General features: G+C 41.0%; 1 protein-coding gene across 1 annotated transcript in view; it reads left to right on the top strand.

Moving 5' to 3' along the window:
• The first annotated feature begins 2,370 nt into the window (after positions 1 to 2,370).
• The window catches only part of UBE3C (ubiquitin protein ligase E3C), a 173,446-nt gene continuing 150,462 nt past the window's right edge, over positions 2,371 to 25,354 (top strand). Inside the window, exons 1-2 of the mRNA XM_074946275.1 lie at positions 2,371 to 2,658; positions 20,624 to 20,677. Of these exons, the coding sequence (XP_074802376.1) occupies positions 2,593 to 2,658; positions 20,624 to 20,677 (120 nt within the window). The 5' untranslated portion in view covers positions 2,371 to 2,592. The remainder of the gene's footprint in view (positions 2,659 to 20,623; positions 20,678 to 25,354) is intronic.

The raw sequence follows: 25,354 nt of genomic DNA, 5'->3' as shown, positions 1-25,354 counted from the left end.
CCATTCGAAAACCATCCAAAGCAGTGCGGACCGATGCATGTTCATTTTTATTAGCGGAGTCAGATGCCACAAGCAGAAGGTTGATTTTCTTTTTTGGTGATTCGGGTTCTGTAGTTTCCACATCAGAGTGTTGCTCTTTTAAGATTTCTGAAAGCATGCTTCCTACCTCATCCCTCTCAGATTTTGGAAGGCACTTCAGATTCTTAAATCTTGGGTCAAGTGCTGTAGCTATCTTTAGAAATCACATTGCTACCTTCTTTGTGTTTTGTGAAATTTTCAATGGAAGTGTTCTTAAAATGAACAACATGTGCTGGGTCATCATCCAAGACTGCTATAACATGAAATATATATAGAATGTGGGTAAAACAGACCAGGAGATGTACAATTCTTCCCTAAGGAGTTCAGTCACAAATTTAATTCATATGTTATTTTTTTAACAAGCGTCATCAGCATGGAAGCATGTCCTCTAGAAAGGTGGCCAAAGCATGAAGGGGCATATGAACATTTAGCATATCTGCCACATAAATACCTTGCAATGCTGGCTGCAAAAGTGCCATGCAAATGCCTGTTCTCGCTTTCTGGTGATATTGTAAATAAAAAGAGGGCAGCATTATCTTCTGTAACTGTAAACAAACTTGTTTGTCTTAGCGATTGGCTGAACAAGAAGTAGGACTGAGTGGACTTGTAGCCTCTTACGTTTTACATAGTTTTGGTTTTGAGTGCAGTTATGTAACAAACAAACAAAATCTACATTTGTAAGTTGCACTTTCAGGACAAAGGGATTGCAGTACAGTACTTGTATGAGGTGAATTGAAAAATACTATTTCTTCTGTTTATCATTTTTACAGTGTTTGGTGTTTAGATGCTGCTTGTAATTATTAGAACTGGGAGCACTGGCTGTTGGGAGTCTGAAAGGACAGGAAACAGGAAGGGGGGCGGGGAAGTTGAGGAGCCTGAGTGAGAGCTACCGAGGGTGCAGCAGCAGCTTGGTAAAGAGGTTTCCACTTTCAAAATAAAGTCCTGTTGAAGTTTGTTAGTACCTTGCCTGGTTGCTACAACAGAGTGCAAATATTTGTAATCAAAATATACACTTTGATTTCAATTACAACACAAAGTACAAGATATATATGAACATGTAGAAAAACAGCCAAAATATTTAATAAATTTCAAGTGGTAGTCTCTTGTTTAACACTGTGATTAAAACGGCGACTAATTGCGATTAATTTTTTTGAGTTAATCGTGTGAGATAACTGCAGTTAATCAACAGTCCTAATAATTAGACAATGTAACTATGCAAAGTTCAGATCCACAACTGGAACCAAATCTGTGCTTTGGCCTGTTATGGTGACAGGTCAGAGTTAAGTTTGGATCTGGAGCTGACCTTCCCCACTACAGTTCAGAGGGGTCTGGATTCAGTGTTCTGGTTCGGGTAGACTCCAGTTATATACAGATAACTCACATTTATCCAACTGTCAAGGGAAAAGCATCTAAATCCTTTAGCTAGTGGTAGCTTTGGACAAAAATATTTTCCCTAGGCACATTCTGGTTTTGGGCGAATCCACCGCATTTTGGAGGAACTGAAACGTGGATAACCGGGGTTCAGATCAGGGGTGCTTCGATGCGACCGTTAGGTTCAGACCAGAAGGGTCTGTCTAACCTGACATTCAGGGTTAGCGAAGGGGGGTCTGGGTACCGTGACACTGGGGTGCTGGATGAGGTGCCATGCGTTCGGGTAACAGGGATTCTGGTTCAGGCCCTGGGGGGCTGGAAAACTGAGGTGTGCCGGGGAACAGGGGTTCGGGCAACTGCCCCTGGGACAGTCAGGAGCCCGCCTGTGCGGGCGGAGCGGCGGCCGGTCGGCCTGCTGCGGGGGAAGAGCGGCTCTGAGGAGATGGATTTGAGGGCAGGGAGGGCCCTGACTGAAGCAGCGAGGAGCCGGCCCAGCTTAGAGCACAGGCTCCCTCTATTCGGTCAGGACCCACGGCACGGCCCCCCTCGGCCATGCCTGTGGCCGGGCTGTGAGAACGGCCCGCAGGCGAGCTGCCGCGGGGCGGTGGTCACGAGCGAGGGGCGACACGCAGCCGAGCCCAGCCCGCGGCCGGGCCAGGCTCTGACTGGGACGAATTCCAACTCGAGGCCGGGCACGCGCTGGAGGCAGCCAGCGCGCGTTCCCGGCGGCTGCGGCGCGGCCGCGCGCCGACTGGCTGGCCGGCGGGAGCGCGCACAGGGAGCTGGTCGGCGGCCATTTTCTCTCTGGAGCCGGCTGAGTCCTAGTGCAAGAGAAGCAGCCGAGTCAGCCCCCCTCCCCTGCACGGAGCAGTAGCTGGTGGTCAGAGAGGAGGGGGCTTGGGGAGGCGGGGGAGCGAGAGGGGCGAGTGGGGGTGTGTGGGAGGGGGAGCCGCCCCTCCTGGCTGGAGGCAGCCCGGCGGCAGCAGTGGGAGCGGGGCAGCGAGGGTGGCACCGGGGTGCCTGGGTTTGTGCCTCCCCTGGACGGGCAGCGACTGCCCCTTCCCCAGCCCCGGTCATTGCCCCTGTGCAGCGTCAGCCTGGGAGGCAGCACGGACGCTGCTCTAGATGGGATAAGCTGTAAACATGTTCAGCTTTGAAGGGGATTTCAAAACCAGGCCCAAGGTGTCTCTTGGAGGAGCTAGTCGGAAGGTAAGAAACGCGGGGGGTCTGGCTGTGGTCTGTCTGAATTATTGATCGTGTCTGATTTTCCTAGCCTGCCTGTTTTGCCTCTTGCACCCAGCGGCTGGGCCTTACAGATGGGAGCAGGTGTGACGAAGGGGTCTTGGGGGCAGAAAGAGAAATAGCTCTCCACCCCCATGGATGATGTGTTTGCTCACTTGTTTTGATTTGTTTGTGTTTTAAATCAGGCCACGCACCCCTGAGAGCTCCAAGTGTATTCAAAAGTGATCTGATTTGTTCTGGGAACCATGCTTGGAGCAGCTAGTTTCTAGGGCTCGTTGAGTGAAGGGAGATAGTTAGGAACCTCTGTCTTTTCTTTTAAAGAAAAGTCTTCATTGAAACATACAACAAAAATCATGCGTCACTGGAATGGGGGAGGGATATACTTGTAAAACTTAAAATTAATGCAAATTCATGCTGCCTCCATCCCACATGGCTCAGGGTTCTCAGGTCACAATTTTACTCCTTCCTCACCAAGTTGGCATTCAGATGACAAACTGAAATCAATGTATCATGTGGAGAGTAAGTAGCAGTCAGTAGGTGCTGTTGCTGTACTAGACTACTGTATCTCCCGTTTATTGCTAAAAGGAAGTTAAATGGTTTGGTTAGAGCTTGCTGATTGGGAAGGGTTATAAATAATTTAATTTGTCAGCCACAAGGGACTCTCAGACCTAAAGAGCAAACAAATTCCAAAACAGTTTTTGGAGCAATCTGATTGAAAAGGTGGGGCTCCCTTTGGTTCATCAATTAGATTTGGGTTCTACTTGTCATGATCACTGTCATGGGGGGAGCTGTTTGAGCTTTGACGTAGTGTATTTGTTGTTCAATAACATAGATTAGAATATAGATTTGGGGCTGTGTATTATAATCATAGGTTTCAGAGTAGCAGCCGTGTTAGTCTGTATTCGCAAAAAGAGAAGGAGTACTTGTGGCACCTTAGAGACTAACCAATTTATTTGAGCATAAGCTTTCGTGAGCTACGGCTCACTTCATCTGATGCATCAGATGAAGTGAGCTGTAGCTCACGAAAGCTTATGCTCAAATAAATTGGTTAGTCTCTAAGGTGCCACAAGTACTCCTTTTCTTTTTATTATAATCATGTTTGTTGTTCTGGGACTTTTTATGTTAGGTAGTAAACTTAGAAGTCTGGGCTAATAAGAGAAAATTATGTTTACCTGATATTAAATTCACAGTGAACTTTGCTATCACAGTATTATCTGCTACATATTTTCATAAAGAAAATGTACATTAGAACTGTATTAAGTGTGTGTAACTATTCATCTGAATTATAGAGGAACTATCTTCCTCTGACACTTCTGATGACTAAAAGCCATTTATGGTCATTAGAACACATACATGGCATTACATTTTTGTATGCCAAAAGTAGAATAAATCTTAATAGGTAAAAGTGGCAATTGGCCGAGCATGCCCTTCTCTTCAGGAATATGTTTTAGGTATTTTACATCCTTTGGCATCAAATTATGATCGCTAATAGTATCACTTAGAGAATACGTTTCCTCTTCCAGAAGGGAAAAAAGTATCATAATATCTTCTGATACTATTATTAATTTTTCTAGTTTATGTAAATTGCAGTTGGATTCCCAATCATGGTGGGAATAATATTTTATAATGTGGAATAATATTTTGTAATATGAAATAATTTACTAATATATTCTGAATTAGCGCACACAAAGGTTAAATTCCTATAAGGGTAAAGTTGCAAGGGTAAATGTTCAAAAGCAAGGAAATGTGAAAGCCGAAATTGAGCATACAACTCTGTCCCATACAATTTACTTCTGCAATGTGATCTAGATGGGTGGGCCCCGTTGTCTTCAGTAGCTCTGCCCTGATGCATGCGTCTGCCTTCCTAGATCTACTTAGTGTTTGTGTTATCAGTGGGACTACTTACTTGAGTAAAGTTATTGTTTTCAATATTAATATGGGCATCATAGGAAGCTCTAATATAGATATGTGTTTTGAAGAAAGTACTTAAAGCATTTGGTGAAGGTAATAGTTGAACTTTATTTATGTCATGTCACATGAAAAATACAGATTATCACAATTTCTGCATAACAGGACATGCTATAGTAGATATATTGGTGTGGCAAATATTTGCATAGAGTTCAGGAATTGTGCATCTCACTACTTTTGCTGATACCACATGATAGACTTTTGTGGGGAATTTCCCCATACTAAAGGGTTACAAAATCCAAAACAGGTTTCAGAGTAGCAGCCGTGTTAGTCTGTATTTGCAAAAAGAAAAGGAGTACTTGTGGCACCTTAGATTTATTAGTACTTGTGGCACCTTAGGGACTAACAAATTTAAGGTGCCACAAGTACTCCTTTTCTTTTTGAAAATCCAAAACGTGTTTCTTGTGTCAACTTTTTCTGAAAGTTTGAACTGTTCTTTGGCATAAACTCTCCCCTCGCCAAGTTGTTTGTACCTTTTAAAAAAAGATACAGTTCAAACCTCTAATGCTGCAAAAGAATCCACTCGGGCAGATCCTGGCACCAGTGCAGAGCTCCATTGAAGTCCAGCCAAGCTCTGTATGGGTGCATGGTTCTGCCTACGTTGATAAAATTGCAGGATTAGGGTTCAAGTAAATGGTACTGTTTAAGTATGTACATAGACTGACTGCTTCTAAAATTAAGGCCTTGTCTGCTCTAGGAATGCTTTGCTGGTATGGTTATACTGGTATAGCTAAACTTTCAAAACACTTCTAGTGTGGTTTCATAAACTATACTGGCATAAATATAGTTATACTGGAGTGAATGTGTCCCACACTAGGCATTATATTGGCATAGCTATTATTAAAAAAAATTTAAAAAAATCTTACTCCCTAACTAACATCTATACTGGTACAACTTTTAGGTGTAGACCAGGCCTAAGGGACATTTTAATAGGTCAGTTTATTTGGAAGGAACATTTAGGTATTTGGGCTTAAAAGTTGATTCTTCCTGATAATAAGCCTACACTTTGTTGTACAATGGCAGGTCTTTCTTAAAGGGACATTGAGTTAAAAATCATGTTTAAAAAGAGTTATTTACTAGGGTTACTAACAACTTTCTTGATCCAAGATGCTGAATGTAATGTAATTTATCACTGTGGTTGTATAGAGTTGGCTTGGGTACTAAAAATAGACTAGTTCAGTTTTGCTCTAAATCATTTTACTTTTTGATTCATGTGCATTAATATCTGGAATGTAATTTTTAAAGGGAAATGTTTAAATCCAGTCTTTTAATTGAACTAAAAAATCATTAATTTTTGTTTTAGATTTCATTAAACCTCTTGATTAGTAGAAAAAAAAATTGTTCCTAATGTTACAGTACCTGAGAGAGTTCCTTTGAAGATTTCAGTTGTAATTTTTTAGTAATTTTTTAAATGTTTCATTGTAAATAAACCTGTGCCCGCATGATATCCTCTATCAAAGGACCTGCAAACACCACTGGTAGTGTTTACTTCCATGCTTAGTCCCATTGACTTCAATAGGACTAGTCATACTAGTTGTGTATTTGTTTGCAGGATCAGCTATTATCCATGCAGAATTTATTTAGAATTAGATGACCAATTGGTTTATTTTCATTTTTTGTAGTGTCTTCCTACAAATCGCACTGGTACCCTGGCTTTTGAGACCCTTTGAATATCACTGTTAGTTTCAGTTTTCATTTAACTATTACAGTAAGTTTCTAGGCCTTTTCATTTGAAAGGTAGTCTTCAAACTGAAAACTGATTGTCATGGTTGAGAGTTGAAGAGAAATCCCCATAACATTCTGAGTTACTTGTGGACTACCTTCTATACCTACTCCAGAGATTGTTTTTGAGGTCTAAAAGGCTTGAAGCTACAGAACCTCTGATCTGGGGGAGGAAGAGCTGGTTTAGGAAGTGATGGGCCAAAGAATCACTTTGCTGACCTGCTGCAAAAATCTTTAGGCTGTCCTTGATTTCAGCTAAAAACTGCTTTAAATACTTTGGATTAATGTCAGATCTACAGTACTGGCCAATTGTCAAGGTTGGTCAACTTTTACCCTCAACAGAAACTTGGGTGCTAAACCTGCAACTGCATCCATGTTGGCAAATCCCTGACCCTATGTGGAATCCCATTTAAGTCAAAGGACTTTGAATGGGAGTAGGGACTTGCCCATGAGAGCTCTTTGCAGGGTATTGACATGGTAATGACATATTGTAATACTTGGCAGGACAAACTGTTAAAAGGGACACTGTCAATACAAGCTTATCCCAAAATGTAGAATTTGTAAAACAAACTTTTATAAAACTTAAGCCCATTAAATAGTATCATAATTTAAAAAACAACAACAAATCCAGCACCTGTTTTAAAATAAATATTCCCCTGCAGTGTTTGTAACTCAGATATTTCAATACCACAAAACTGAAAGTGAAACTGACTTCATTGGTATTTTGTCTATTTATTAAATTGATGCTTGGAGAAAAGAATGAGAAAAGTTAAAGCTTAAATAGTGTCAAGTAAATTGGGCTTTTAAAATTCTTTCAATTTGAATAATCTGAGGTTTTTAATAATGAGCTAAGAAATTTGTTCACATAATATTGGTATGACTTTTTACATTGACAACATCACTTTAAGAATGAGAATTCTTGTATTTTTTTAATAGGACGTACACTGATAGGATCTAGAGAAAGTACTTAGCTTGCATAATATAGTCTGCACGTGGAATGACTCACTAGGAAATAAACAGAAATTGGTGAGCTAAACAGTAGGAATAAGGGCCCCAGTGCTGCAATGAGATCTGAACAGGCACAAGGGTCTGCTGGAATAGATTTTATTGTGGGATCTGGATTTACAATTATATGTATCTGTAAGAATTATAGAATTGTGGGATCTGTTTGAATGGGGAAAAAAAAGTGATATGTGACACAACTGGTTTGCTGATTGAAAGCTTTTCATCCTTTCTTTCAAAAAGGAAGTCTTAAACTTATTTTATTTAGAGGTTTTCATTATATCTAATTTTTTCTTTAGAAATGCATTTTACAAGAAAATATTTTATATTGCGTTTGTAACTGCGTGCCAGATCACTGTTAAATGACTGGATCCTAGGGTTTTAGATTGTGATTAAAATTTGTGTTCTGGGTGTTGGTACCCTGGGAAAGAATTACACTGCTTTATTGCAGACGATACAGCATTGGCAGACCCTTATGCAGAGGTGGAGTCCAGACTCCAAACTGATATAAGGCACTGCCCATACCAATATTTCTGAAATATTGAGGCCTAAGTTTTGCAGTAGACTACACTGTTTCCACTGCATAGATCTGGAGTTCCGAGGTAATGCTGTTCAAGTATTCTTACAATCTCACCAGGGAAACCTTAGAAACAATTTATAAATACATATATTTTTCTGGGGGGTTTCTTCCTTCTACTTCATGGGGAATTTTCCTCATCCTTATATTGAAGTTACAAATTATGAAGTGATAGTTAAGGTTGCAGAAGCTATTCCATTCTAACCTGTTGTTCTCAATCCTTTGGTACTTTTTGAAAATTTGGGATGAAATTTCTAATCTTAAGGATGAACTTTTTTCTGTAAGTTTCAGAAAAATTGGACAAGATACTTAGTTATCAGGCTGTGGAAAACATACATCTTTCCAGTTTTGATATAATAAATCAAATAACATGCTGCTAAAAATTATAACCGGTTGTTTGTTTATATTACAGTAGAGTCTAGAGCAGGGGCGGGCAAACTTTTTGGCCTGAGGGCCACATCGCGTTTCCAAAATTGAATGGAGGGCCAGTTAGGGGAGGCTGTCTCTCCCCAGACAGCTAGGCGTGGCCTGGCTCCTGCCTCCTATCTGACACCCCCTGCTTCTTGCCCACTGACGGTCCCCCCGGGACTCCTGCCCTCCCAACAGGGCCCCTGCCCCATCCAACCCCCCAGTTCCCTGCCCTCTGACTGCCCCGACCCCTATCCATATCTCTAACCACACCCCTGAACCCCCCTGCCCTCTATCCAACTCCCCCTGCCCCCTTACCATGCTGCCTGGAGAACCGGTGGCTGGCGGTGCTACAGCCGCGCCGCCCAGAGCACCAGGTCAGGCTGCGGTTCTGCAGCTGTGCTGCCCAGCCGCCCAGAGTGTTGCGCCAGTGGCGCGGCGCACTGAGAACAGCGGGGGAGGGGCCAGGGACTAGCCTCCCAGGCCAGGAGCTCGGGGGCTGGGCAGAAAGGTCCTGTGGGCCGTAGTTTGCCCACCTCTGGTCGAGAGCAGTGCTACTCAAAGTGGTGGTCCGCGGACCGGTGCCGGTCCGCGAGCCATCGGCTGCCAGTCTGTGCGCACATTGGGGAAAAAAAAATGCCGGTCCCCCACATCAGATAGCTTGAGAAGCACTGGTCTAGAGGCTCCAGTCAGGTCAGGGCCCCTTTGCTTTACAGACATATAGTAAAGACAGTCCCAGCCCCAAAGAATTTACAGGCTTAAATTCAGATTGGTAAACAGGTCCATGTGGATCGATCATCATGTCCTTGTGGACTCTCAGTGAAGTCAGTGGAACTTTACATGACATCAAAGTTGCATGGGTGGATGAACTTGTAGGAAAATTACGTGCATAAATGAAGGATTGAAGTCTAAGTTTAAGTTTGTAAGCAACTGGGAAGTACATATTACTCTCCTAAGAGTTGGGAATAGTGCTAATATTGTAGGGTAAAATCCTGGCCTCACTGAAGTCAATGACAGAACTTCCACTGACTTCGGTAGGACCAGGATCTCATCCCCTATAGAAAAAAGAAAAGGAGTACTTGTGGCACCTTAGAGACTAACCAGTTTATTTGAGCATGAGCTTTCGTGAGCTACAGCTCACTTCATCGGATGCATAGCATATCGTGGAAACTGCAGAAGACATTATATACACACAGAGACCATGAAACAAAACTTCCTCCCACCCCACTGTCCCGCTGCTAACAGCTTATCTAAAGTGATGATCACTTTAGATAGGAAGTTTTGTTTCATGGTCTCTGTGTGTATATAATGTCTTCTGCAGTTTCCACGATATGCTATGCATCCGATGAAGTGAGCTGTAGCTCACGAAAGCTCATGCTCAAATAAACTGGTTAGTCTCTAAGGTGCCACAAGTACTCCTTTTCTTTTTTCTTTTTACGAATACAGACTAACACGGCTGTTACTCTGATCCCCTATAGACCATCTCTTCGACCTTTTTAGATCCATGAACCCATAAAGTCAAGTCTTAGGATTGGTGAAATCATTTTTTACATTACACTGGAGCATATTTTCTACAGTACAGTGGAGCAAAATGAGGAGAAGAAAATTCAAAATTAGAAATGTTTCCTTGTTTATTATGCGTTGGTGTTTCTGATGGTCACTCAATAATAACCCACCTCTGTTTTCTGAAGCATCATATCAATTGGAATCTTACAGGGTGGATTTGATTTAAATCAAATTGGTATAAATCATGATTTCAATCACTAGTCAGGAAGACTTGATTTAATCATGGATTTCTACATAAAAGTGCATTCTGGAATATGCTGTTCAAACAGTTTCACTTTTGTTTCTACTGCGGGTCTCTCCCTTCTCGCATTTATCTCCAGACTTCTTCTCCTTGTTCAGATCTATTCTGCCCCCAACAATCTTCTATTGAACTTTTCGAAACTTTGCACTTTCAGAGAGAGGTAAGGGATTGACTCTGTGTACACAAATTTGCAGAGGGACAATAGGGTTGAGGTCTGTTATTTCACACCTTTATATATATATGTATTAAAAAAACATTTTTGCTGTTAACAAGCATGTTATCTCTGCAGACGCAAATCCACAGTTTGAGAACTGCAAAACTAAGCATATCTGATGGTATCTTCTGGACTGAGCACTGAGTCCCATTGGGTAGATAGAAAGATTAACCTAAATAATCTATACAGAAGCTCCTAGAACCCCATAAAATTGGGTCCATAATCCATGAGCTATTGGAACTCATTTACAACATTTTTCTTAAACATTACATGAATATATTGTCTCATACTATAGAACTAGAATTTATAATCCCTATTCCATGATGAGTTATCTTTGAGCTATAATGTATCTTAATGAAAACTATCTTTAGATAGGTTTTTTCCTGAAAAAGCATTTTATAAAAAAAAAAATACGATTTTTTTTATTTAGAAAAAAAACTGTTAGGATATAGATATTCAGGCCTGTCTGCAAAAGCCTGTACTTTAAGAATTTAGGGGTATTCTTATTACTTGGCTAGTTAGAGGTATAAAAGAAAGAATCAAAATCACTGTCTGCTGGTGTAAGGGCCTTCTCTTACTGTGACAGTTTGAGGCCCTGTGCTTAGGCTAAGGCCTTTGGCTAAGCAGCAGAGGCAGCCATAAGCCAGGAAGCGAACAGTCACATCCTCACATTCCAAACTAGTCACATTGAAAGAAGGTGCTATTGGGCTGTTAGGAATACAATCCTGTCCTGAATACAATCCTGTCCTGATAATTCCTATCACCTCCAGAGAAAGGGAAGTGCCTAGAAAATGTAAAAGGAAACTTAGTTTGATAGCATCCTGTCTGGCAAGAACTCACTTATCAATAGCTGGGATGTGAAATCCTCACTTCTGTATTGTTTTGTCATTAGAGTTCCAACTTTGCTATTGTTTGTCTGTATAATCTCTGTCTGGTTCTGTGATTGTTTCTGTCTGCTGTATAATTAATTTTGCTGGGTGTAATCTAATTAAGGTGGTGGGATATAATTGGTTAGCTAATCATGTTACAATATGTTAGGATTGGTTAGTTAAATTTCAGTAGAATGATTGGTTAAGGTATAGCTAAGAATATTACTATATAAATTAGGGGCAAACAGGAAGTAAGTTGGGATTCGAAAATAAGGAAAAAGGAACTTGTATTTAAGCTTGCTGGAAGTTCACCCCAATAAACATCGAATTGTTTGCACCTTCGGACTTCGGGTATTGTTGCTCTCTGTTCGTGCGAGAAGGACCAGGGAAGTGGGAGAGTGAAGGAATAAGCTCTCTAACAAAAACCATTGATTTTTCTCCACCCTGGTATCTTACTTAATACACCAGTGAAACTGCAAGCTTTCCCTTGATGTATAATGCAGTGCAGCCAGTTGTTGTGTGTGTGTGTTTTTTTTTTTTAAATTATCAACTTGCCATTTCTAGGTTTTAAAATGAACAGGAGTACTTGTGGCACCTTAGAGACTAACCAATTTATTAGAGCATAAGCTTTTGTGGGCTACAGCCCACTTCATCGGATGCGTAGAATGGAATATATAGTAAGATTTTTTTATATACACACACACACACACACACACACACACACACACACACACACACACACACACACACACACACACACACACACACACACACACACACACACGGTGGAAGTTGCCATACAAACTGTAAGAGGCTAATTAATTAAGATGAGCTATTATCAGCAGGAGAAAAAAACTTTTGTAGTGATAATCAAGATGGCCCAGTTAGACAGTTGACAAGAAGGTGTGAGGATACTTAACATAGGGGAATAGATTCAATATGTGTAATGACCCAGCCATTCCCAGTCTCTATTCAAACCCAAGTTAATGGTATCTAGTTTGCATATTAATTCAAGCTCAATGTCCATATATTCTTTTGTGTAGAGACTGTCCGGTTTGGCCAATGTACATGGCAGAGAAGCATTGCTGGCACAAATCTGACATCAGAAATCATAACATTCAAAAACCGGTAGGAGAACACTTCAACCTGTCTGGCCACTCAGTAAAGATTTAAGGGTGGCAATTATGCAATAGAAAAGCTTCAAAAACAGACTCCAACGAGAAACTGCTGAGCTTCAATTAATATGCAAACTAGATACCATTAACTTGGGTTTGAATGGAGACTGGGAGTGGCTGGGTCATTACACATTGAATCTATTTCCCCATGTTAAGTATCCTCACACCTTCTTGTCACCTGCCTAAATGGGCCATCTTGATTATCACTACAAAAGTTTTCTCCTGCTGATAATAGCTCATCTTAATTAATTAGCCTCTTACGGTTTGTATGGCAACTTCCACCATCTCTGTATGTATATGTATATCTTCTTACTATATGTTCCATTTTGTGCATCCGATGAAGTGGGCTGTAGCCCACGAAAGCTTATGCTCTAATAAATGTGTTAGTCTCTAAGGTGCCACAAGTACTGCTGCTCTTTTTGCAGATACAGACTAACGTGGCTGCTACTCTGAAACCTAGGTTTTAAAATGTAACTGGTGAACCTAGCGAAGGCTTTAAAACACTCAACTTCATGGCTGTATGTAATGCAATAACTTTTGAATGCCACGTCTAATCAATTCCAAAATTTTAGGGAATGTTCTCAGCACCAGTGGACAGAACCTTATTGATTTTGGGGAAAATTGAAACTGAAAGAGGAAAAATGGAGGACATATGGAGCCCCTGACATCTGAGTAGCACAGCCACATCTTTAGGCACCTCTGCAATTGTCTATAGATCAAATAACTGGTTGATGGCACCAGTAATGCTTCCCAGCATAACAATCCCACCATTTCATCTCTGCTTATCCTCCCAATAGAGTGTAACATGTTGACACCCTGAATGTCTTATTTCCCAGACAGAAAGAAGAATAATGGCAGGAGGATGTGTGGGGAATTAGGGCATGTACACAATGCCTGGCAGGGGGGAGATTGGGGGACCCTGGTATAGGAAGGTGGGGGAAAGGGGCATACAGACCTCCTTGTATGGGTAAAGGTATGATTGGGGGGCAGACAGAGCCCTGGGCACAGTGGGGGGAATAGGGGCACACAGAACTCCTGTCCCAGGAGAGACTGGAGGGAGTTGCAGGGAGTTTTTGAAATAAGGGGGGAAGGGAGAGTGGCAGACAGAGTTTTGAGGGAGTGGTGGTTGTGTGTAGTAAGCATGGCCTACAGAAGCTACAAACTGTTATCCCCTGGTATTCTAAATGTTACTTTAAAAAAGTGTCTCTTCCGCTGTAATCACTGATTTTTCTTGCTGTGAGCCTTTCTTTGTATAATATGCTCTGTCCTCTGCCTGCTTCCTTCACTTCTCTGTTTCTCTGGTCTCTCCTTTAACTTTCTTGCCTGTGTCATTGTCTTCATCTGCTGTTCTGTTTTGTCTGCTCCATTTTGTCTTTGCATGTCTATTTTTTTGTCATCTTGCTTCTGTCTTTGTCCTTGTGCTTTGTCTACCTTTCTTCTGCTTAGCTCTGCTCTGCTTATCTTTTTCCTGTGCTTGATAAGTGAAATATACAGGATTCCAGATGTCTGAAGCTACTGTCTGCTTTCACTTCAAAATTTAGGACTCTTTCATGCTATACTTTCCTGCCTCTGGGACTGCATCATATCAGGTTTTTGATTTTTCTTGACTGGTACAGCAGCCACTTGTGTGGTCATAAAGGGCTTCTGAAACTCCACTTTCCCAGGCTCAGTACACTACATCTGGAGAGCCTGCAAAAATGGTTTCTGGCGACCTTTGCTGCAGGGGAGAGTGGCCTCAGCTCTGACTCTCCACTGGAAGAAAGAATGGGTGGAACAGAGATTATTATTTATTAAGTGCTGACATTGTGCTCCATGTGGTATGAAACACACAGACACAGTCCATGTCTTAAGTGTGAAGAAGAACTGCCAGCTGGCATGTCTCTCCACTTATCTTTTTTAGGGTGCCGTGGAAAACTCATCTCTTTGCACAACTTCCCTCAGTAACAATGATTTGCAGTGTATCATAAATAATATGTAAGAACAGTCCCTCTAAAGATAGCAGTTCAAATCGGTGACATGAAGGAGAGGACAGGAATGCTGTTGTCCTGATTTTGTTTTTCACTCAATTGTTGCAGTGATGGAGATTTAAACTGCACATATTTGACCTGCATATTTGATAATGGTGAAGGGTTCAAGGGTTTCTTTCATTCATAAGTCACAGAGATCTTTAAGGTTGCCAGTCTCTTTTTCTGGCTTCCTTACACTCTTCCCTCCCAAGATTTATGTGTCCGCTCTCCTTATCTTCTTGCTTGGGCCATAACCAGCCTAAAGACTCTTAGATTTAGACCTGAGGAGCCAAGGCAGGAACTGCAGCTGCATGCCCCCTGCATCTGAGACTTCCAAATGTGGAGCAAACATGAGAAGTACATGCTGCTGCAATTGAGAAGTGGCTGGTGGACTATCCAGCAAGGGAATGAGGTGGCAGCAGCAGCATCTGATAGATGCTCATAAATAGCAGCAATGAGGCAGAAAAGAAGGGAGAGAGCATGAGGTGGAGATGATTTTGGAGCCCACTGCAGTGTTAAAACCTAGGTGACTGTCCAGTGTGCCAGTATCTCAGGCCACTGCTGTATGCCAGGGGAGGGAGTTTAGAAGACCATCTAATAGCTGTCAGCAAACTAGTTGACACCCTAGATGAAAGAAGCCAAGTATGACTCAGCACCAGTAATGAGATTGCAGAAATCCACGGTTATATTAGTTTCTGACTGTCTGATTCTGTCTACTGTGATAGATTTTGTAACTGCTTAGTGCAAAAGCAAAGAAATATAAGTAGATAAAAATGCACTTGTAATACAAATAATTACTAAGATTTTCCCCAAAAGTTGTTAGTCATAGAGCATACATGTTAGAATTGGAGTAGCTGACCTAACACGTCTTTGTTTACTGCTTCTTTACGGAGTCAAATTTTTAAAAATGTCTTAAGTGGTGAGAAAAGGAGTACTTGTGGCACCTTAGAGACTAACCAATTTATTTGAGCATAAGCTTCCGTGAGCTACAGCTCACTTCATCGGATGCATACTGTGGAAAGTGCAGAAGATCTTTTTATACACACAAAGCATGAAAAAAACACCTCCCCCCACCCCATTCTCCTGCTGGTAATAGCTTATCTAAAGTGATAACTCTCCTTAAAATGTGTATGATAATCAAGTTGGGCCATTTCCAGCACAAATCCAGGCCCCCCCCCCCACACACACACAAACCCACTCTCCTGCAGTAATAGCTTATCTAAAGCGACCACTCTCCTAGTCTGGCGTTCAGGCGGATTGGGTCCCTCTTACTTGGATAACTGTGTGTATAAAAAGATCTTCTACAATTTCCACAGTATGCATCCGATGAAGTGAGCTGTAGCTCACGAAAGCTTATGCTCAAATAAATTGGTTAGTCTCTAAGGTGCCACAAGTACTCCTTTTCTTTTTGCGAATACAGACTAACACGGCTGTTACTCTGAAACCTGGCATTATGCAAGGCACTGCATTTAGCCGTATGGAGTAGAAATCTATCAACTGCATGAAAAAACTTGTACAGATACAGACAGACATCATCTTCCTTTCCAAATGCAAACAGATGGACATCGTACCAAAAGGACTGAAGGTAAAAAATCCATTACAATCTACGTACCACACAGACTATACTGACAGCTTGTGCCACACGCTCTCAAAGAAACTGCGGAACCACCTGATGAACATCCTCTACAGCAAACAGGGAAAGATTAAGAATGAGCTCTCAAAAATGGATACTCTCATAAAAAAACAACCTTCCACACAAACTTCCTCGTGGCTGGACTTTACTAAAACTAGACAAGCCATTTACAACACACACTTTGCTTCTCTACAAAAGAAAAAGGACACTAAACTTTCTAAACTACTACATGCCACAAGGGGCCGCCACAGCAATGGTTCCCTCAACCCACCCAGCAATATTGTTAACCTATCCAACTATACTCTTAGCCCAGCAGAAGCAGCTGTCCTATCTGGGGGCCTCTCCTTCTGCCCCTCCACCCCCACGAACATGATACAGTTCTGTGGTGACCTAGAATCCTATTTTCGACGTCTCTGACTCAAGGAATATTTCCAACATACCTCTGAACAACATACTAATCCACAGAGACCTCCCTACCAACACTACAAAAAGAAGGATTCTAGGTGGACTCCTCCTGAAGGTCGAAACAGCAGACTGGACTTCTACATAGAGTGCTTTCGCCGATGTGCACGGGCTGAAATTGTGGAAAAGCAGCATCACTTGCCCCATAACCTCAGCCGTGCGGAACACAATGCCATCCACAGCCTCAGAAACAACTCTGACATCATAATCAAAAAGGCTGATAAAGGAGGTGCTGTTGTCATCATGAATAGGTCGGAATATGAACAAGAGGCTGCTCGGCAGCTCTCCAACACCACTTTCTACAAGCCATTACCCTCTGATCCCACTGAGAGTTACCAAAAGAAACTACAGCATTTGCTCAAGAAACTCCCTGAAAAAGCACAAGATCAAATCCGCACAGACACACCCCTGGAACCCCGACCTGGGATATTCTATCTACTACTATCTATCTATCCAAGATCCATAAACCTGGAAATCCTGGGCGCCCCATCATCTCAGGCATTGGCACCCTGACAGCAGGATTGTCTGGCTATGTAGACTCCCTCCTCAGGCACTACGCTACCAGCACTCCCAGCTACCTTCGAAACACCACTGACTTCCTGAGGAAACTACAATCCATCGGTGATCTTCCTGATAACACCGTCCTGGCCACTATGGATGTAGAAGCCCTCTACACCAACATTCCACACAAAGATGGACTACAGACTGTCAAGAACACTATCCCCGATAATGTCACGGCTAACCTGGTGGCTGAACTTTGTGACTTTGTCCTTACCCATAACTATTTTACATTTGGGGACAATGTATACCTTCAAATCAGCGGCACTGCTATGGGTACCCGCATGGCCCCACAGTAGGCCAACATTTTTATGGCTGAGTTAGAACAACGCTTCCTCAGCTCTCGTCCCCTAACGCCCCTACTCTACTTGCGCTATATTGATGACATCTTCATCATCTGGACCCATGGAAAAGAAGCCCTTGAGGAATTCCACCATGATTTCAACAATTTCCATCCCACCATCAACCTCAGCCTGGTCCAGTCCACACAAGAGATCCACTTCCTGGACACTACAGTGCTAATAAACGATGGTCACATAAACACCACCCTATACCGGAAACCTACTGACCGCTATTCCTACCTACATGCTTCCAGCTTTCATCCTGACCACACCACACGATCCATTGTCTACAGCCACGCTCTGCGATACAACCGCGTTTGCTCCAACCCCTCAGACAGAGACAAACACCTACAAGATCTCTATCAAGCGTTCTTACAACTACAATACCCACCTGCGAAAGTGAAGAAACAGATTGATAGAGCCAGAAGAGTTCCCAGAAGTCACCTACTACAGGACAGGCCTAACAAAGAAAATAACAGAACGCCACTAGCCGTCACCTTCAGCCCCCAACTAAAACCCCTCCAACGCATTATTCAGGATCTACAACCTATCCTGAAGGATGACCCAACACTCTCACAAATCTTGGGAGACAGGCCAGTCCTTGCCTACAGACAGCCCCCCAACCTGAAGCAAATGCTCACCAGCAACCACATACCACACAAAAGAACCACTAACCCAGGAACCTATCCTTGCAACAAAGCCCGTTGCCAACTGTGCCCACATATCTATTCAGGGGACACCATCACGGCCTAGTAACATCAGCCACACTATCAGAGGCTTGTTCACCTGCACATCCACCAATGTGATATATGCCATCATGTGCCAGCAATGCCCCTCTGCCATGTACATTGGTCAAACTGGACAGTCTCTACGTAAAAGAATAAATGGACACAAATCAGATGTCTAGAATTATAACCTTCATAAACCAGTCGGAGAACACTTCAATCTCTCTGGTCACGCTATTACAGACATGAAAATTGGGATATTACAACAAAAAACCTTCAAATCCAGACTCCAGCGAGAGACTGTTGAATTGGAATTCATTTGCAAATTGGATAAATTAACTTAGGCTTGAATAGAGACTGGGAGTGGCTAAGTCATTATGCAAGGTAACCTTTTTTCCTACCGCTCCCCCCCCCCCCCCCGACGTTCTTGTTAAACCCTGGATTTGTGCTGGAAATGGCCCACCTTGATTATCATACGCATTGTAAGGAGAGTGATCACTTTTAGATAAGCTATTACCAGCAGGAGAGTGGGGTGGGGGGAGGTATTTTTTCATGCTTTGTGTGTATAAAAAGATCTTCTGCATTTTCCACAGTATGCATCCGATGAAGTGAGCTGTAGCTCACGGAAGCTTATGCTCAAATAAATTGGTTAGTCTCTAAGGTGCCACAAGTACTCCTTTTCTTTTTGCTAATACAGACTAACACGGCTGTTACTCTGAAACCTGTCATTAAGTAGTGAGTCTTCCACCACTTGGCTTGGGGGGTTATTTCACAGCTGAATACATCCCACTGTCAAAAAGATGTTTTTCTGATTTCTGATTTTCATTATAAATGCACCCTTTAATCTTAGTTATAACTCCATTGTATTGATGTTTAAAACTCAAATAAATGGAGATTTATTGTCTCCTTTCCCCTTTAGTCATTGGTTAGCCAGGTTGTACACATCTAATTGTTCTCTTTTGTTCTCTGAAAGTTAGTTCCTCCATGATATCTAGTTTATACTCTCAAAATTTGAATTCTGTAACTTTTTAAGTATTTATACAATATTGGATCAAGAGTATTTGTTTTATTTTTCTAAGTATATTAGTTTAGACAAGTGTTCACTCTAGTGTGAGGAAATGGACTATTAACATGGCAGTCCAGTAATCATTAGTTTACTGAAATTGAAAGGGCCACAAAGGGAGGAGTGTAGGGAAGCAGACTATAAGGAGACTATGGTTTTGGGCCTCCACTCCCTCTTGCCATTTTTTTCTGTCCATGTATCTCTTTTCAACCCATTTTTCATGTATTATGGCTGTCTCTTTCCCATCTCCCTCTCTTCATCCCTCACCCACTCACATTCATGTTTAGCCAGGTATGTCTTCCTTTTTCTGTTTCTCTCCTGTTTTTCCCTCCAGCCCTGACATGTGAGAAATTACAAGTATACATGTTTCAGAGCAGGAGCGTTTTCTTATCGGCTCTGTCTGCAGAGTGAAACAGATTGACAGGTAGTTGGTGTCACTGGGATTGTGTTTCTGTGCAGGAGTTTGATACTAAGAATGTTTCATCAAGCGCCAAAGCTAGTAGTCCACTGGATATCAATTGCGAGAAAAGAGGTAATCTGTAAGGGTATATCCTGAACACTCAATTTATCAATTAATTTATACTTGGTTCATACTATCAAAATTACCCTTTTATATACTTAACTCATGGCATATTATTAACTTCAGTTTTTTTTTACATGGTATAGTCAGAAACTTTTACCGTGCCAGTGTGAGAGGCTTTCTTTCCAGTTGAATGATAGATTATTTTTTTATCTTTTTTTATTGTGTTTAAAATATGCGGAAACAGTTCTCTTTGGAGACCAATGACTGTAATGGTCTCTTTGGAAATTAAAATACTGTCTTTAGAGGAATATGTGGTCAGATTGGCAGAGACCCTGAGGGTTTTTTGTCTTCCTCTGCAGTGTGGGGCCTGGGTCACTTGCTGATTTGAACTAGAGTAAATGGTGGAATCTCTCTAACTTGAAGTTTTAAAATCAGGATTTGAGGACTTCTGTAACTCAGCCAGAAGTTATGGGCTGACCGTTAATTTCTTTTGAACCACCTTTTAAAGTACTTTGGTAGACTGGGTAATAAACTCTCTCTCTGCCTCAGGTTCCCATCTGTAAAATAGGGATATTTCCCAAACTTACAGGGAGGTGTTCTGAGTATAAATTCATTAATGTTAGTGAACCTTCAGATGGATGGTGATGGCGGCCATATAAGTAACAAGTGGATAGGTAGAAGTAGATAGTTAATAGGAAATGGAATTGCATCAGATCTGGGCCCATAACAGCGAAAATGCTAATAGGTCACTTTTTTGCATTTACTTGAATATGGAATGTATTCTGCACTGTGAACCATTTAAAAATATGTATTACTTTATGCAAATACCTGAACTTCTGAGTGAAAACAGTACAGCAGCTTTTTTTGGTCCCCTTCTAGGAAGAAAAGGCTTCTCTTCTGCATCGTACCCAGGAAGAAAGGCGTAAACGAGAGGTAAAATAGAGATAGTGTTGTGGAAAACAACAGCTTGCATGTACGCTGTAATTTTGTTCAGCCTGATGATAGTTACATTTTGAAATCTTGTACTTTAGTAGAGTTTTACTTGAAATTATTCTATAGGGTTTTTTTTCAGTTTGTGAACTTTCTATGTACATTTTGTTCTTCCATATATCAGAATCAACAGAACCATTTAAACTTTTCCCCCTAGTTTTCCCCAGTATGAATATTCTTCTATAAGAACTATTTACTTTTTTTAAAAAAAGTATTTAGTGTCTGATGCAATACCCATGGAAATCAATACAAGTTTTGCCAATGACTTCAATGAGAATTGGATCAGGCCCTTAATGGAAAAAGGAATTTATATGGCCAGGAATTTTCTCCTTACGCCTCCCTTGTCCTCAATTCCTCTGAACTGGGGCTCAGGAGACCTAGGTTCTATACAAGACTCTGACACTGGCCTCTTCCCCTTTCTGTGCCTCAGTTTCCCCATCTGTAAAGAGAATGATACTGACCTCCTTTGTAAAGTACTTTGAAATCTACTGATGAAAAATGCTGTATAAGGAGTAGAGATGATAATTATTATGATAATGATGCTTGAGCCTGCAATTAAATCATTATCCTGTGTTGTGCCAGTATATCTGCTGCCATAACTAATTACTCCAAAATCACCTCTGAAAAGAATGTAAACTGGAACGGTGAAAATACCGTTTTCCAAACATAGTTGTCTTTAATGAACAAACTTGGCAATAAAATGATACCAAGTAAGTGGAAAGTGAAAGGATTCATTTTTGTTTGACCTTCCCCCTATTTTAAAAGGGGGTGAAAATACCCCTTTAAGTTTAGATAATTGGTCTCAGAAAACAATGTGTACCTGAATAGTTTACATACTGATAAAGAACATAAACAAGAACATTTGACTCATAAACCTGTGCTTTTGGTTTTTTGCGAGACTGCTAACAAGTTCTATTGTAATTCACTATTTTTTATATTAGTTACTGGTTTTGAGATCTAAAAGGATCTGATTTTTAAGTTTGATGCACAGTTATGTCCTGAATTTACACATGCAATCTGGTATCTTGTATCTTAAATTACTACTCCCATTTATGATCTGTCAGTCCTTACCAACATGCAAAAGTACTATTCTGTGTTTCAGAAACTTTTTGCTGAGTGATAAGTGGCTAACACACTCATTCAGCTGCTAATACTTGCATCAGAAACAAAGCACTGCGTACGGGTATATTATAGGCATATACTTTGTGTATGTATCACACAAATATGTGTATAATGTATAGCTCCACTAGGGCTGTCAATTAATTGCAGTTAACTCATGCTGTTAACTCAAAAAAATTAATTGTGATTAATCGCACTGTTAAACAATAGAATGCCAATTGAAAATTATTAAATATTTGTGGATGTTTTTCTACATTTTCAGATATATTCCCACAGCTCCCATTGTCCGGGAACATTTGCACTGGAGCTGTGGGCTGCCATGCAAATGTAAATAAAGGGTCTGGAGGCCCGCCAGCAGATTACACTGACGGGCCACAAATTGCCCACCACTGCTCTAAAGTTTTACATTGTTTTATTTTTGAATGCAGATTTTTTTGTACATAATTCTACATTTGAATGTTCAACTTTCATGGTGAAGAGATTGCATTGTAGTACTTGTATGAGGTGAATTAAACAATACTGTTTGTTTTTTACAGTGCAAATATTTTAATCAAAAATAAATATAAAGCAAGCACTGTTCACTTTCTATTCTGTGTTGTAATTGAAATCAATACATTTCAAAAATTGTACATCCTAAATATTTAAATAAATGGTATTGTAGTATTGGTTAACAGCGTGATTGATAACACGATTAATTGTGATTTTTTTAATCGCACAGTTAATCGCGATTAATTTGTTTAATCGCTTGACAACCCTAATCTCCACATATATTAGTTTTACAGGATGAAATAAAAGTCCATTTATAGAAGAGTGTTTTTTTTTTTTTTTAAAGAATGAGTCCTTTGAGAATAAGATCAGTTATGGGCTTTGAAAAAGTGCATGCAGTGAAATCTCAGTAGTGACCTCAGACTTCAAACACTCACAATTATGGGTCACTAATTGACAATTATGTATTCTAGGATGAAACCCATACCTGCAGAGAGGGAAAATATATCTGCCTTGCTGCATAATTTCACCCTGTGATATTATGGAGAGGTGGTGCATCTCCATAGTTGAGGTTGAGAATTTTTCCTAACTTTGTCCTTCCATCCATTAAAACCTTAAAATCTTTGATGTTTCACATTTTGTGTTTTGGTCTGGGGCCAGCACGGAATTAATTTGCTCAAATCTTGGAATAGTCAGACAGTCTGTTTGGGGACCTGGGATTCAAAATCATACTGTAGATGTTATATCGTGTTTCAGAAATTCTTTTAATGCCTTTTTTTGACATCTCATCTCAAAAATGGCTTGTCTTAGAAAACAGGACATAGGCATATTTGGTAAATTAATCACTGGTTAATTAGGATAATAAGAATGGCTTGTCTGTCTACAGCAAACTTTTAAATAACATCAAATGTCACATGGAGACTTCTTTTTTTTGTCTCAGTAGGCCGTAAAAATGTAAGTGGGTGTTGGTTTGTCACAGTAGTTAAAAAAAAAAAAAAAAAAAAGGAAAAATTTTAACCTGTCCCCAAGTAACCCTCACTGATTTTGCTGTTGCCCGCTTTCCCTACTTCCCCTGTCCTCAGCCATTGCCTTTGAGAGTTCCTTACCCAATTACCTGCAGTTTTATCCTCCTCCTCTCCCCCGCCCGAATAAATACATCCTACCAAATAGTACAGGTATGAATGGAAATGTAATCTATATGCACTTCCCTCGAATACTTCTTATCACCTTAATTGGCTATGCTAGCAGTAGAAACTATTAAACTTCTTCCCGAATATCTGAGCCAGCTTGGCTTTCTGCTTAATTCTTTTGCAGAAATTAAGTCTCTTTAAGGAAATGATACTTTAAGACATTTCTGGGTGCTGAGAAGACTCCATAAAACGTTCCTCATCTTGTCTAATTTTTGTGCGAAGAGGAAGTGTCTTTCTCTATCTCCATGCCATGTCCCTGGGTCTGAAGCACCAGATCTCATCTTCCTCTCAGAAGCAAAGGATCCCTTTAGAGGCAGTAAGACTACACCAAGAATATACCTGACTGATATAATCTATTTCTTATCCTAACAGAAACAACCCTAAAAGGCCCTGAACTTTGGCTAACCACTTGGGTCAAAGGGTAAACATAAGAATGGCCCTATTGGGTCAGACCAAAGGTCCATCTAGCCCAGTATCCTGTCTTCCAACAGTGGCCAGAGCCAGGTGCCCCCGAGGGAATGAACAGAACAGGTAATCATCAAGTGATCCATCCCCTGTCGCTCATTCCAGCTTCTGGCAAACAGAGGCTAGGGACACCATTTCTGCCCATTCTGGCTAATTGCCATTGATGGACCTATCCTCCATGAATGTATCTAGTTCTTTTTTGAACCCTGTTATGGTCTTGGCCTTCACAACATCCTCTGGCAAGGAGTTCCACAGGTTGATTGTGCATTGTGTGAAAAAATACTTTGTTTTAAACCTGCTGCCTATTAATTTCATTTGGTGGCCCCTAGTTCTTGTGTTAGGAGAAGGAGTAAATAACACCTCCTTATCTACTTTCTCCACACCAGTCATGATTTTATAGACCTCAATCATATCTCCCCTTAGCCGTCTCTCTTTTTCAAGCTGAAAAGTCCCAGTCTTATTCATCTCTCCTCATACGGAAGCCGTTCCATACCCCTAATCATTTTTGTTGCCCTTTTCTGAACCTTTTCCAATTCCAATATATATTTTTTGAGATGGGGCGACCACATCTGCACACAGTATTCCAGATGTGGGCATACCATGGATTTATATAGAGGCAACTTGATATTTTCTGTCCTATCATCTATCCCTTTCTTAATTATTCCCAGCATTCTGTTTGCTTTATTGACTGCCGATGCACATTGAGTGGATGTTTTCAGAGAACGATCCACAATGACTCCAAGATCTCTTTCTTGAGTGGTAACAGCTCATTTAGACCCCATCATTTTATATGTATGGTTGTGATTATGTTTTCCAATGTCCATTACTTTGCATTTATCAACATTAAATTTCATCTGCCATTCTGTTGCCCAGTCACCCAGTTTTGAGAGATCCCTTTGTAGCTCTTTGCAGTCTGCCTGGGACTTAACTATCTTGAATAGTTTTGTATCATCTGCAAATTTTGCCACCTCACTGTTTACCCCTTTTTCCAGATCATTTATCAATATATTGAATAGGACTGGTCCCAGAACAGACCCCTGGGGGACACCACTATTTACTTCTCTCCATTCTGAAAACTGACCATTTATTCCTACCCTTTATTTCCTATCTTTTAACCAGTTATCAATCCATGAGAGCACCTTCCCTCTTATCCCATGGCAGCTTACTTTGCTTAAGAGCCTTTGGTGATGGACCTTGTCAAAGGCTTTCTGAAAATCTAAGTACACTGTATCCACTGGATCACCCTTGTCCACATGCTTTTTGACCCCTTCCAAGAATTCTAGTAGATTGGTGAGGCATGATTTCCCTTTACTAAAACCATGTTGACTCTTCCTCAACAAATTATGTTCATCTATACGTG

This window comes from Natator depressus, chromosome 2 (genome assembly GCF_965152275.1).
Source record: "Natator depressus isolate rNatDep1 chromosome 2, rNatDep2.hap1, whole genome shotgun sequence".
Taxonomy (NCBI): domain Eukaryota; kingdom Metazoa; phylum Chordata; order Testudines; family Cheloniidae; genus Natator; species Natator depressus.
The sequence above is the reverse complement of the archived record's forward strand: the minus strand, read 5'-3'. Positions and strand labels throughout refer to the sequence as shown.